A 15,055-nucleotide genomic window follows, 5' to 3' on the forward strand; every position below is an offset into this window, starting at 1 on the left:
GATCGCCATTCCCCATGGCGCTTCAAGGTTAATATGTCCCCTCCTGCCTTTACCAAAATTGTTGCCGAAGCACGTCTGAAGCAGTTATCAGTGTAGAGATGAGGGTTTTTTTAATTTTGAAAAAATTGCAATTGTCTTAGCCATTCCAGTTCCAGTACATTATCCGTGTTGGTAATTTAAAAAAAAAACGTTTTTCTGGCAAATCAATCGATCGAAGAACAGCATCCACGTCCCAACCCCCCGGAAATCACTATAAATCAACAGTTTGTAATCTAAAGTTTTACCCAGTGTTGATTTGTCACCAGGAAAATCCAGATCAAGATATGAACACGAGTATCAACTTTTTATGAAATAGCGAGATATTAAAACTTTAATTGATGATATTCTTATAGTTTATTAGTTGAAAAATCCAAAAATATGTGAAAAAATCCGAGCGCTGTTCTGAAAATGCCACCTTTACGTTTTTCTAAAAACAGATGAAAACAAGGTGTTATTGTTTATCGTCTCATCCATTATATTCACCTGATCTGACTATTTAAACATTCATCCTTTTGTCAAACCTCATATTTCGTAAAGTAAAATCATTTAATGATGAAATACATTCAATAATAAATTTAACCGACAGATAATAAAAGTTTATAATGACTATTAACACTTGACCCAACTGTCTATTTATTGGTTGCTAACTGTATGTTTATTATAGTCAACCTTCAAACTTACTAATAGCATTTTATTTTTGAAAATATTGATATTGAAAACTAATAAAAAGCCAATGAAATATAGATTTTTAAATTTTCTTACAAATAAAATGATTTCGTCAAATTTAAAACACTAATAGCCGTTTAAAATCTTTTGCCGAAGATCGAGATTGCCTCAAATGAGCGACTGTACCCCTCTTTTCACAATGTTCCATGCCTTGATCCACAGCATCACCAATCACCAACAATAAAATCAACCATTGGGTATGCACGTATGGATTTGGGGTCACGTATACACTGCAACCCATTTCTTGCTGCGATACTGGAGAACCCAGTGTTTACAGTTGATCCATCAATCCCACTCATTTCAAAAAGTCTAGAATGTGGGATGGCTTTAATTTCCAGAGATCTTCGCCTTCTATTTCATCCGCTCCCAAGTGTAGTGCTCTGGAACTTCATATTCATGTCCTCTGTGCAACAAAATCTGCACGCCGCATTATCTGCTAGGTCTAGCGTCTTCAGGTGTTTGTTGTGGTAACAGTGCCCCGATAGAACTCTTGTTAGTATTCGTAGATTGTTTTTATTTGGGTTGATACATTCTGCAGATATAATCTGGCTACAATTCCCCATAAGAGTATTTGACTGTCCCAGTCCCTGTAGGCGTCATGAGCCCCCAAAGTTTGAATTCAGTTATCAATATTCGTACTACAGAAGGATCTCTTTAATTCGAACCCCGAAAATTTAACCCCATTTCGAATCCATGGAGCGTATAGGTATATATAAATATGAGGTCTCGTATACACTGCAACCCAAAGGATCTACTGTGTCCCCCTTTTTTTTATGTGATACTGGAGAACCCAGTGCTAACAACTCCTTTTGTGGTGTGGCTTTAATTGATAGAGATCTTCGTCTTCTATTTCATACGGTCCCAGGTGTAGTGCTCTGGAGTTCCAAAGTGTCTTACAGAGAATGTGGACAAATCTGCACGCCGCATTATCTGCTAGGTCTAGCGTCTTCAGGTGTTTGTTGAGACGACAGTGCTCCAAACTTTAGGGATATTTCTATTGCATGTACCAAGAACCAACTAAAAGTTGAAGTTAAATCAGATGAACACACTGTTTATACTACCAGTACACCAACACTCATATCAATTGCCTATTGCTGTTTCGTGTTTGTAAAATTAGTTGTTGTACTAGAAATAGTTTTGTTCAATACATATTTTTGTTAATTGTATTATATTATATCAGCTCCCAAATTATCAAGTCCTCAAGGTCCTCCAAGGTCTGCGGGAAGCCACTGAGACCTATTATTTGAACAATTTATACACCTAGTTATAATATTTCCGGGCTGTTTGGTACACCAGAGAGTTGTTATGAAGATGGGGAAATTTTGATCTCCTTTCATAGAAATAAAGCCGAATTTTACTTTGTTTCCTAACCATGAATGAAACGTGGGTACATCACTTCACACCCGAAACAAAATAACAATCAAAACAATGGACTGAAAAGGGAGAACCGACTCCAAAGACGGCAGAGACCTTTCCATCTGCAGGCAAGGTCGTGTCGTCGATTTTTTTGGGATAATTTTCATTGACTATTTGGAAAAAGGAAAAACTATCAATGGATAGTATTATGCAACGTTTGAGCTAAGAAAACAAGCGAAAACAGCCGCATTTGGCTAAGAAGAAAGTGTTTCATCAAGACAATGCACCAGATCACACTCTGGTTATTGTAATGGCCAAAATTAGTGAATTAAAGTTTGAATTGCTACCTGGTGCACCCTATTCGTCAGATTTAGCCCCCTCGGATTATTTTCCGTTCGTCTACTCGAAAAAATGCCTTAGTGGTCAAAGATTGTCCAACAATGAAGAGATAATGTCGGCAGTTAATGGCTATTTCAAGGATTTTGACGATTCTTATTATAAAAAGGGCATCGAACTTATTGAATATCGCAGGAAAAAACATATGTAGCTAAAAGGAGGTTACGTTGAAAAATAATTATATTATTTTTTCCAAAATTTTTGTTTGAAACAGGTAGTTATGGATCTAACCTCGTATGTAGTATTTGTTTGTAAATATTATAACATAGAAAGTGTGGAATGACTTTTTGGAGGCGTGTACATCAAAAAAATTATATACACGCCTTTATAGGGTAGTCTTATCCAACAATAGAATTTAAAATAAAAATTAAATGTTGCATGACGAAAAAAAAAATATGCAAATTGGTTAAATTCATTTCGTAAGAATGTATGAGAAAAAAACCTCTCAGTGTACAATTATTTCCTTAATTTACTATCATTTACGACCAATTTTCAATTATCCTTTTTACTATAACACCAGGACCGTACTGGCCAAGCCCTAGATCGCGAGGAACCGCATCTCGAAGCTTCTTTCGTCAATTGTTCACGAAAAATTCTTCAATTCTATTTATGTTCTCAAAGTTTTCACAGCTAAACATCTGAGTCAACGATCTAATTTGAAAACCCCGGTGATTACCATCTCTTCCCTGAATTGAGGAAAAACTTGGATGGGACGCATACAAAAAAGTTTGATTTAAACCTTATTTATGGATAAACCTCGTATATATTTGTAGCGTTTCAACGTTGAAAAACTCTTCTCATTGAAAATATAAACAGAAAAGAATCATCCCACAGAACCGCGCCGGTTTCACGGCATAATGCCCTTGAACATCAACAAAATGTTTATTATTTAACTAGCTAGGAATCAATGAACTATTACGTGTCCGTGACAACTTCCGTTTTGTTAAGAATTTCGCTGCAAACTTAAGAGAGATAGAGGGGAAAAAACCTTTTATTCATAGCTACTGCACGGCGACCAATGACCAAAGCACCTGCTGTTCCACTTATTCACTTTTATAGTACAGTCAGTCTAGCAAAACCGAAATTAATCTTTCTCACGAATCTGAAACAATTAACCGATTTACGCTGTCAATAAACGTTCCCACAGACATTTTTTTACCTTAGACTCAAATTACAGTAAGGGAAATTATACAGTGTGTTCATAAATTAACGGAACGTGCAAATATTTCGATTTTTGTCGAATTAGAGTTTTAGATAAAGTTCAGAAAACAAGAATACCCCGATTTTGCTGAAATTTTTGCCAAAGCTTGTACTTGATTGGAGGAGATAATCCCTAAATTAATTTTTACCGATAAGCCTCATTCAAAGATATAACAATTTTACTAAAAATTTCCAAAAATATTGTTTTCAGTGGAAAAAGTTTCAAACAAAAGATGAAGCTCATAAAATGCTCTACAAAAAAGGTCCTATACATTTTTTCGTAAACCTACTCTTTTGGCTGTTATCACCCAAAATATCTCGATAGAAATCAAATTGTCTACCCCACCTGTAACTAGCTTGTGGCGAAAAGTATTCAATATATATTTATATAGCTGGTACTATATCCTTTGTTTATTTTGGAAATTTTAAAACAAAAATTCCTTTTTTCCGACATTTAACTCTCTAATAGCACTGGTTTCGATCTACATGGATCTCGTCAGAACAAAGCAATACTCGACCGTTCAAAGTCACTCATCCAAACCGAAAACAATATATAAACGGAACGTACCACCGGATATTTGAACAGTGGTTCCGATAGTCGATATCTTCTGTACCAAATAGCAATACTGACTGGTAGTGTCAATTGAAGACCCCGAACGAGCAGTGAATGTTAATAACTGCGAACAATAGGACTTTGTACTGTTTTGACGATAAGTTAATACTCCCTTGTAGTCTGTTAGTAACTTCGAATGATAGGTCGGTGTACTGTCCTAATGAGACCCAAATAAGTCGAAACCGGCCGAAATATTATACAGCAGCTCTGAATATTAGTGACCTCGAACGATAGTACTGCCTTATAGAGACCTAAAAAGGTCGAAACTGATTAAGAAATTCTATTGCAGCGCTAAATGTTATTGACTTCGAACGATATAGCGTTTTACCGTTTTGATGAGACCCAAATAGTTCGAAATCAATCGAAAGATAATACTGCAGCGCTGACTGTTAGTTACTTTGAACGATAGGTCGTTGTACTGTTCTGATGAGAGCCAAATAGGTCGAAACCGGACGAAATATCCTACAGCAGCTCTGAATATCAGTGACCTCGAACGATAGTACTGCCCCGCCGAGACCTAAAAAGGTCGAAACTGATTAAAAAATTCTATTGCAGCGCTAAATGTTATTGACTTAGAACGATATAGCGTTTTACCGTTTTGAAGAGACCCAAATAGTTCGAAACCAATCGAAAGATAATACTGCAGCGCTGACTGTTAGTCACTTCGAACGATAGGTCGTTGTACTGTTCTGATGAGAGCCAAATAGGTCGAAACCGGACGAAATATCATACAGCAGCCTGAATATTAGTGACCTCGAACGATAGTACTGCCTTATAGAGACCTAAAAAGGTCGAAACTGATTAAAAAATTCTATTGCAGCGCTAAATGTTATTGACTTCGAACGATATAGCGTTTTACCGTTTTGAAGAGACCCAAATAGTTCGAAACCAATCGAAAGATAATACTGCAGCGCTGACTGTTATTTACTTTGAACGATAGGTCGTTGACTGTCCTGATGAGACCTAAATAGGTCGAAATCGGTCTACGATTATGCTTTTCTGTCAATGTATTTCACCTCATTATAAGGGATGAACTGGAGTAGCATTTTCATCCAGATTTAAAGATTTTTAAATTTTGGTAACGTTACTCAAATGTGACCGCGTATTTTTATATCGTCTATTTACTATTTTGTTTATATCTTGACAGTAATTTTCATAAACGGTTAGATATTGTTTTAAAAAATTGTTAATTTAAGTCTTACATAATTTAATGTTAGAAAAGCAACGTATTCAAGATTCCAGGAAAATTTTATGTTAGTAAGTTATTGTACTTTAAAAAAGTTGTATCTACCGTTTTTAATTTGAGTTCTACAAACGATAATTATTTCATTTCTAAGAAAAAATAAAGTAAACATAAAATTCTCTGTACACAATGACATAGATCATTCAGCAAATCCGTTATAATATTCTACTATAAACTTTTTTTTATTTACATTATAGTTTGTATCACTTCCAAAGTACAAGGTGTCTCAAAAGAAAAATCACCTTTTAGTGGACCGTGAGTTTTACAAAAAACGGTCTGTAGCGCCTAGAAAATTCTGTAACTTTCGTCACTTGAATAATGCTCTAGGTGCTCGATTGATCGGAAAATAGATCGAGAAGTTTGAAGAGACCGAATCACCACAAGATAAACCAAAATTTGGGCGTTCAAGGTCTTCTAGAAAGATCGAAACGTAGACAGTTCGTGAAAACCCTGACTCGTTTATTTGCAAGTGTACTGTTGTTTAAAACGCCCATAGATCATCATCATATCGCATGTGGAGCTGCAACCCTTCAGAATTCAGTTGATGCAAGAATAGAAGTCTCAAGATGCTGGTAAGAGGCTTGAGCTCTTTCCAACGTTTACCAACATCTTGTTTTCGGATGAAGCTTATCATAATGGACACGTCAACATTGTTGAAAAGCAGAAGACTGCTGTAGTTGGAGACAATTTTGAATTAATTTAGCCACCATTAATGTAGCCACCACAGAAATATGGCATAGACGTTTGGGGCACGCAGGCAAAGATGCTATGAAGAAACTGAAGCTAAAGTCATTAGAAAAAGTCTGTTCACCATGCGTTGAAGGAAAAACTACTAGGTCGCCGTTCCCTACAAATGAAAATAAAACCAGAAGCATAGGAGAACTAGTTCATAGTGATATATGCGGCCCAATAACCCCAAACACAATTAAAGGGGAAAATATTTCCAAGTAATACTAGATGATTTTTCCAATTTCCCGGTTGTTGAAAGCTTAACATTCAAAAATGAAGCTGAAGAAAACTTAAAGCAGTATGTCACAGATTTAGAAAGGCATTTTAGAATGGAGGTCAAAGTTTTCAACATATAGTCAACAGTCAAATGGCAAGTCAGAGAGGATGAATATGACACTTTTGCACATGGTTGGAACAAAGTTGATTGAGTCAGGTTTGCCCAAGACTTTGTGGGCAGAAGCTGTAAGATGTTCTGCATATGAACTTAACCGAATCATAGCTCTAAAAGATGGCTACACTCCTTCTCAAATATGCACGGCAGAAACAATATAGACAAACTTCGAGTTTTTGGTTTTAGAGCCTGGTATACAGTAATTCCAAAAGAAAATAAATTGGAAGCAAAGGCCAAGAAAGCAGTAATGATTGGGAACTGTGTAGGAGACTATAAGTTATGGATACCAGAAGAAAATAAACTCATTAAATGGAAAAGACAGTATCAGAAGACTGATCTGTTTGTGGCGTGGCTCGAGACTTGTGTTGTTCGTTCGTCGTTCGGGACTAACAGCCTCAGAAAACTGATTCTGTTAATATTTAGTGAACAAATTTAGTGTAAAATATCTCTTTAGGAATTCAATCAATCCAAAACCCAAATATTAGAAACTATCCTACATTTGCCTAAAGACTATAACCAAAGAACATGGTTCCAACAATACGGAGCAATTTCCCACACGTCCAATCGATCTATGCCAGGAGTTCGTGAAATTTTCGTGTCAAATTGATCTCCAGGAGAGATGATATAAGTAGGCCTCCACGCAGTCTCGATTTAACACGCTTGATTAAATGAATGACGTGAGGGCAACGGTTTACATTTAGAAGATGTTATGTTCAAGAAATAAATTTCTAAGCAATGTATTTTAATATTAATTAATATTTTTTATACAACTACTATATATTTTGCAATAAAAATCTACCTTTTCAAAGTAGGATGTTTACCATTAACCATCAACTTGGGTTTCCCCTTATCGCTTGTACTAGTAGGAGTAGTCATTGAACTATGACTAGCCGTAGCTGTGGTTAGATCACTGGCAAAAGAACTGACGCTAGTTTCCTTAGAAATAGGCGTGGACGTCCTCCCGTTGGCTACCGGATCGCCGCCACTCAAAGAGAGTTGTAAATGACTCTTTGGTGGTCCCGGAGGAGGTTTCTCATCTACCGGAAGCATGTACGATAACATGGTTACAAGGCGAGGCTAATGAGGAACTCGAATCCAAGTTATAGCACCATTAGGAACGGAGGATTTTGAGAAATTACCACATTTCGCGTATCTGAAACAAAAAATTTTCACAATACAAAATCCTCTTTCAATTATCATATATTTTACTTTGCTTCCAAAAACAATTTAATGGTATTAGCATATTATACCATCACTCATTTATTCTAGTGAAACTAATATAACTAAAACTGAAGATTTTCACAGTTTTTTTTTAATCTGTCAGCAAGTAAGCTTTCAAGCAGAAGTTTTTTAGACATTTTCGCTGTTACGTTCTAGTTCAGATATAAGATTTATCAAGGTTTCTTAGAGATAATCTAGTTGCAGCTGAAAATTATAAAAACATAGTCTGCTTCAGGTAGAGTTGACCCAGAAGCTTGAGTCCAAAATTCTGCTCATTTTCCCACAACCCATTTCCCGCTCAATTCGTCGACAGGCTTCACCAATAGTCAACAATTGCTCGGGGAAATATTCATACCATGGGTCACCAACGCAACTCTTATATTTACCACCAGTTGAAGTTTCTTTACTACAGATTTCACTATTAGAGCAAGGTTCTATTTATTCAACTTTATGCCTACAGTTTTCTGCAAACAGATCGGATATTTACTAAAAAACAAGCCGAATAGCCCTGGCAGCTGATGCCTTCTCAACCTTAAGAAGAAGTTATTCGATTTAATAATCGATTAGAAATCGAAAACATCTTCGCATTGTGGAATAGATAAAATAAAGTTTCAATTTAATTATGTCACATCATCGAAATCGATGCAGGTTAGATATTTGTGATGAACGTTAGAAATCGAATCTTCATTCGAATCCACGATTCTCGGAAATCAAATTGAGGCTTTTATATCGTGAATCCCAATGTTGTTGTTTAAAAATTTGTAGATATAATAAAATATCAAATTTTTTTTGTGCTTCTAACATCATTTTATAGAACTCAGCAATATTAGCAAGTCCACACTGTAAATAAAACCATAGATAGGAAGTCGGATAGTCACTAAAAAACAAGTCGAATAGCCCCGGCAGCTGAGGCCTTCTCAACCTTAAGAAGAAGTTATTCGATTTAATAATCGATTAGAAATCGAAAACATCTTCGCATTGTGGAATAGATAAAATAAAGTTTCAATTTAATTATGTCACATCATCGAAATCGATGCAGGTTAGATATTTGTGATGAACGTTAGAAATCGAATCTTCATTCGAATCCACGATTCTCGGAAATCAAATTGAGGCTTTTATATCGTGAATCCCAATGTTGTTGTTTAAAAATTTGTAGATATAATAAAATATCAAATTTTTTTTGTGCTTCTAACATCATTTTATAGAACTCAGCAATATTAGCAAGTCCACACTGTAAATAAAACCATAGATAGGAAGTCGGATAGTCACTAAAAAACAAGCCGAATAGCCCTGGCAGCTGAGGCCTTCTCAACCTTAAGAAGAAGTTATTCGATTTAATAATCGATTATAAATCGAAAACATCTTCGCATTGTGGAATAGATAAAATAAAGTTTCAATTTAATTATGTCCCATCATCGAAATCGATGCAGGTTAGATATTTGTGATGAACGTTAGAAATCGAATCTTCATTCGAATCCACGATTCTCGGAAATCAAATTGAGGCTTTTATATCGTGAATCCCAATGTTGTTGTTTAAAAATTTGTAGATATAATAAAATATCAAATTTTTTTTGTGCTTCTAACATCATTTTATAGAACTCAGCAATATTAGCAAGTCCACACTGTAAATAAAACCATAGATAGGAAGTCGGATAGTCACTAAAAAACAAGTCGAATAGCCCCGGCAGCTGAGGCCTTCTCAACCTTAAGAAGAAGTTATTCGATTTAATAATCGATTAGAAATCGAAAACATCTTCGCATTGTGGAATAGATAAAATAAAGTTTCAATTTAATTATGTCACATCATCGAAATCGATGCAGGTTAGATATTTGTGATGAACGTTAGAAATCGAATCTTCATTCGAATCCACGATTCTCGGAAATCAAATTGAGGCTTTTATATCGTGAATCCCAATGTTGTTGTTTAAAAATTTGTAGATATAATAAAATATCAAATTTTTTTTGTGCTTCTAACATCATTTTATAGAACTCAGCAATATTAGCAAGTCCACACTGTAAATAAAACCATAGATAGGAAGTCGGATAGTCACTAAAAAACAAGTCGAATAGCCCCGGCAGCTGAGGCCTTCTCAACCTTAAGAAGAAGTTATTCGATTTAATAATCGATTATAAATCGAAAACATCTTCGCATTGTGGAATAGATAAAATAAAGTTTCAATTTAATTATGTCCCATCATCGAAATCGATGCAGGTTAGATATTTGTGATGAACGTTAGAAATCGAATCTTCATTCGAATCCACGATTCTCGGAAATCAAATTGAGGCTTTTATATCGTGAATCCCAATGTTGTTGTTTAAAAATTTGTAGATATAATAAAATATCAAATTTTTTTTGTGCTTCTAACATCATTTTATAGAACTCAGCAATATTAGCAAGTCCACACTGTAAATAAAACCATAGATAGGAAGTCGGATAGTCACTAAAAAACAAGTCGAATAGCCCCGGCAGCTGAGGCCTTCTCAACCTTAAGAAGAAGTTATTCGATTTAATAATCGATTATAAATCGAAAACATCTTCGCATTGTGGAATAGATAAAATAAAGTTTCAATTTAATTATGTCCCATCATCGAAATCGATGCAGGTTAGATATTTGTGATGAACGTTAGAAATCGAATCTTCATTCGAATCCACGATTCTCGGAAATCAAATTGAGGCTTTTATATCGTGAATCCCAATGTTGTTGTTTAAAAATTTGTAGATATAATAAAATATCAAATTTTTTTTGTGCTTCTAACATCATTTTATAGAACTCAGCAATATTAGCAAGTCCACACTGTAAATAAAACCATAGATAGGAAGTCGGATAGTCACTAAAAAACAAGTCGAATAGCCCCGGCAGCTGAGGCCTTCTCAACCTTAAGAAGAAGTTATTCGATTTAATAATCGATTATAAATCGAAAACATCTTCGCATTGTGGAATAGATAAAATAAAGTTTCAATTTAATTATGTCCCATCATCGAAATCGATGCAGGTTAGATATTTGTGATGAACGTTAGAAATCGAATCTTCATTCGAATCCACGATTCTCGGAAATCAAATTGAGGCTTTTATATCGTGAATCCCAATGTTGTTGTTTAAAAATTTGTAGATATAATAAAATATCAAATTTTTTTTGTGCTTCTAACATCATTTTATAGAACTCAGCAATATTAGCAAGTCCACACTGTAAATAAAACCATAGATAGGAAGTCGGATAGTCACTAAAAAACAAGTCGAATAGCCCCGGCAGCTGAGGCCTTCTCAACCTTAAGAAGAAGTTATTCGATTTAATAATCGATTAGAAATCGAAAACATCTTCGCATTGTGGAATAGATAAAATAAAGTTTCAATTTAATTATGTCACATCATCGAAATCGATGCAGGTTAGATATTTGTGATGAACGTTAGAAATCGAATCTTCATTCGAATCCACGATTCTCGGAAATCAAATTGAGGCTTTTATATCGTGAATCCCAATGTTGTTGTTTAAAAATTTGTAGATATAATAAAATATCAAATTTTTTTTGTGCTTCTAACATCATTTTATAGAACTCAGCAATATTAGCAAGTCCACACTGTAAATAAAACCATAGATAGGAAGTCGGATAGTCACTAAAAAACAAGTCGAATAGCCCCGGCAGCTGAGGCCTTCTCAACCTTAAGAAGAAGTTATTCGATTTAATAATCGATTATAAATCGAAAACATCTTCGCATTGTGGAATAGATAAAATAAAGTTTCAATTTAATTATGTCCCATCATCGAAATCGATGCAGGTTAGATATTTGTGATGAACGTTAGAAATCGAATCTTCATTCGAATCCACGATTCTCGGAAATCAAATTGAGGCTTTTATATCGTGAATCCCAATGTTGTTGTTTAAAAATTTGTAGATATAATAAAATATCAAATTTTTTTTGTGCTTCTAACATCATTTTATAGAACTCAGCAATATTAGCAAGTCCACACTGTAAATAAAACCATAGATAGGAAGTCGGATAGTCACTAAAAAACAAGCCGAATAGCCCCGGCAGCTGAGGCCTTCTCAACCTTAAGAAGAAGTTATTCGATTTAATAATCGATTATAAATCGAAAACATCTTCGCATTGTGGAATAGATAAAATAAAGTTTCAATTTAATTATGTCCCATCATCGAAATCGATGCAGGTTAGATATTTGTGATGAACGTTAGAAATCGAATCTTCATTCGAATCCACGAATCTCGGAAATCAAATTGAGGCTTTTATATCGTGAATCCCAATGTTGTTGTTTAAAAATTTGTAGATATAATAAAATTTTTATTTATTAAATTGATATCCGGTTTGAATTGAAACACTTTATTCATAAATTCGGCTCTGTTTATTTATAAAAAGTTTAACGAACCAGTTAATTTAATGCAATATGGCGAGGTAGTTAGGTGAATACTGTTTTATAATAGACAACTATTTTAGTATCCAATTAGGGTTACATAGAAACTATAAAAAGTATAGGCACATAAGCGCGAAAGAAATGTATGGAATTAAGTACAGTACACATCAAACAGATCCGGATTAAGAACAAAATTAGCCTAAGAGCATACCGGACCAGGCCATACGAGATGTATCGATTCTTCTTTTTTATTGTCAGTAAACTCTTCTCATATATTACATTAATTACCTACCACATCGAAAACATTTCAACCTGTCATCTTGTAAACTATTAAACGTTTGAAATGAATTTATAAATACAAATATTTTCATAGTATATCCTCACGATGTAATTAATCATAGATTCGATGTTTATAAATAGATATTTAAAACGGTATATTGTTAACAGCAACAAATTGGCATTTATCATTTTATTTATAACCACTATTGAATATTTTCCAGTGTCAAGGTTCGGCGCAGTTAGAGGTTATAAATAAGATACAGGACCGGAATTAGCTTCAATGATAATCATATTCACAAAATGTACGCGTCAGTGGCAAGTTTCAACTTGCTGCTTCGATTTGGGCACCAAAACAAATCAAAAACAGATTGGAAAATATTTACGGTGACATGTGCCCATTATTTGATTCGCTGGGGACGAGAATCATTAGAAGATGACTCACGTACGGGACGTGCTTTGACGGTGACTGCCGCGAGGACAAAGAAAGCCTAATCTGATCAATTGTAACTACGGTCTTTTAATAAGATCCGACATCTAAAATATATTCCAGAGAGTGTCATCGTGAAGGACCAAAAAAATGATCGTTACAATATTTTGGGATCTCGTGGGTATATTTTAATTGATTTACAAAGCAATTGTATCAAGAAATTATTGAAAACAAGCGCGACAAAGTAAGTTGTGCTCCAGTCCATTCTGATTCCCTTTCAAAGGCTACACGAATGTAGCTTCACAGCCTATAGCCCCGATCTGATCTTGTCCGACTGTTTTTTACAAAGCTGAAGGCCAAGTTACGGGGTAGTAAAGGATAAAATTGAACTGGCGGTGGTCAAAAATTTTCACTCATGCAACGTAATTTTAAACTGGTACAGAAGCTTTAGTCAGACTTTCTGAAAAGTGTGTGGCATTATTCATAGGTCTTAAACAACTTTTTTTGGTATTGAAAAAAATTGATTCCCTGTGGATTGCAATAGCAATAATAATTGTGCCAGCACACTGGTGTCGTCATTCAAATTAGCCGCCCCAATACCGTAGACAGCAACGGATCATCACTATCCATATTTCCTGTCCAACATAATACCATCAGCCAGAGCAGACCTGGCTCCGAGTTCGCCGGCAGGACGCCCAGAACGTCCATTTATCCATTTTCTATATAAATTTGACCGAAAAAATCGTATTTTCTGTTGATGAGATCGCGAACTGTTACAATCACAATTGAAAGAAGATGTACTTCAATTATTATATGGTCCATTTGCTTTGGAATAATCAGTGAACGCATTACTTTTTACAATAATAGTTACTCGGTTAAGCGTAACTGTTCTATATTATTCTTTAACGCCTATTTAATTCCGGAAGATCCTACAACAAATTATTCCATCATCTCGTTGGTTTTTTACTTACCACATATAATTAAATTTCGAGTGCGTTCAAATTGATTTTTAATTACGAGAAATTACGCTTTATGTTATACGGAGTTCTATCTGTTTTTTCATACGAGTTAGTTGTTTGAATATCATTAATGTAAACTCAGTGACGTACTAAATTCAAATTTTCAGTTAAACTGCGATTTAATTCTAAGTTACAGGGGGTATTTCGTAAGTAATGTCGATTTTTATATGCAAAAACTCTTACGCCTTAATTTAATCATATTTAGACTAAACTCTAATTCTATGAAAAGTACACTCCACTTTCTTTTAAACATACTTTCTTCATTTAATGAATTATTGGAAACAAAAGTGACATTGGCAGCAGGGAAAATATGTGAAATTGAAGAGGAAGACACAGCGTTGGTTTAATCGTTTCAATACTGGCGATTATGGAACGACCCCCGGTGCCCTCACAGGCATGGAAGCACCTCGTAAAACGTTGGAAGGATTGGGCCACCAAACCGTAACCCAAACGTCATGTACACCATATGGTGTTATGGTCTTTTTGTGTATGTCTTCCTCAGACACCTAGATATGATTGTAAGGTTTAACCGAATCGATATATCAACGGACTGCTGTTCCGGATTTCTTTCTTTTTTGACTTTTTCTTCCTCAATAATCCTTCGACCCTTGTCTGACTGATACCTGACCCAAGGTATCCGTTTTTGGAAATTCCAAGTCACCTTACCTATACACGTATATACCTGGTACACGTTTTAGGGAAAACCAACATACTTATCACGAACCCAAGCGAGACGTTTTGAATCGAGGATCACTTTTTATGGAGGCAGCGAAGTGGGCAGATCTCGGACGTCTGGATCTCGCTGCTTCGGCACGCGGGACTTAGTTTAATGTTACATTTTGTCGCTACTGGATTCGGGAAAATCCTCATTGGGTTTAGACAAAACACACTCAATGCCACTAAAAAATTATTTTCATTTATTGGTCTTTATATCTTTCGGATGGAAAATCTTGGTAAGGCGTGGTATGTAGTAGCCGCCTAGGTCACCTGATCTTAAGTTGACCGACCAGACAAGTTAGCAGATTTAATGGAAGGAATTAGGCATCAA

The 15,055-nt window shown here is 35.1% G+C and overlaps 1 protein-coding gene across 1 annotated transcript in view; it reads right to left on the bottom strand.

Annotated features, from left to right (window-relative positions):
* The window catches only part of LOC130452744 (uncharacterized), a 111,132-nt gene that overhangs the window by 94,320 nt on the left and 1,757 nt on the right, over positions 1-15,055 (bottom strand). The window contains exon 2 of the mRNA XM_056792161.1: positions 7,493-7,846. Coding sequence (XP_056648139.1) covers positions 7,493-7,755 — 263 coding nt within the window. The 5' untranslated portion in view covers positions 7,756-7,846. The remainder of the gene's footprint in view (positions 1-7,492; positions 7,847-15,055) is intronic.

The sequence above is a fragment of the Diorhabda sublineata genome, chromosome 2 (genome assembly GCF_026230105.1).
Source record: "Diorhabda sublineata isolate icDioSubl1.1 chromosome 2, icDioSubl1.1, whole genome shotgun sequence".
NCBI lineage: Eukaryota > Metazoa > Arthropoda > Insecta > Coleoptera > Chrysomelidae > Diorhabda > Diorhabda sublineata.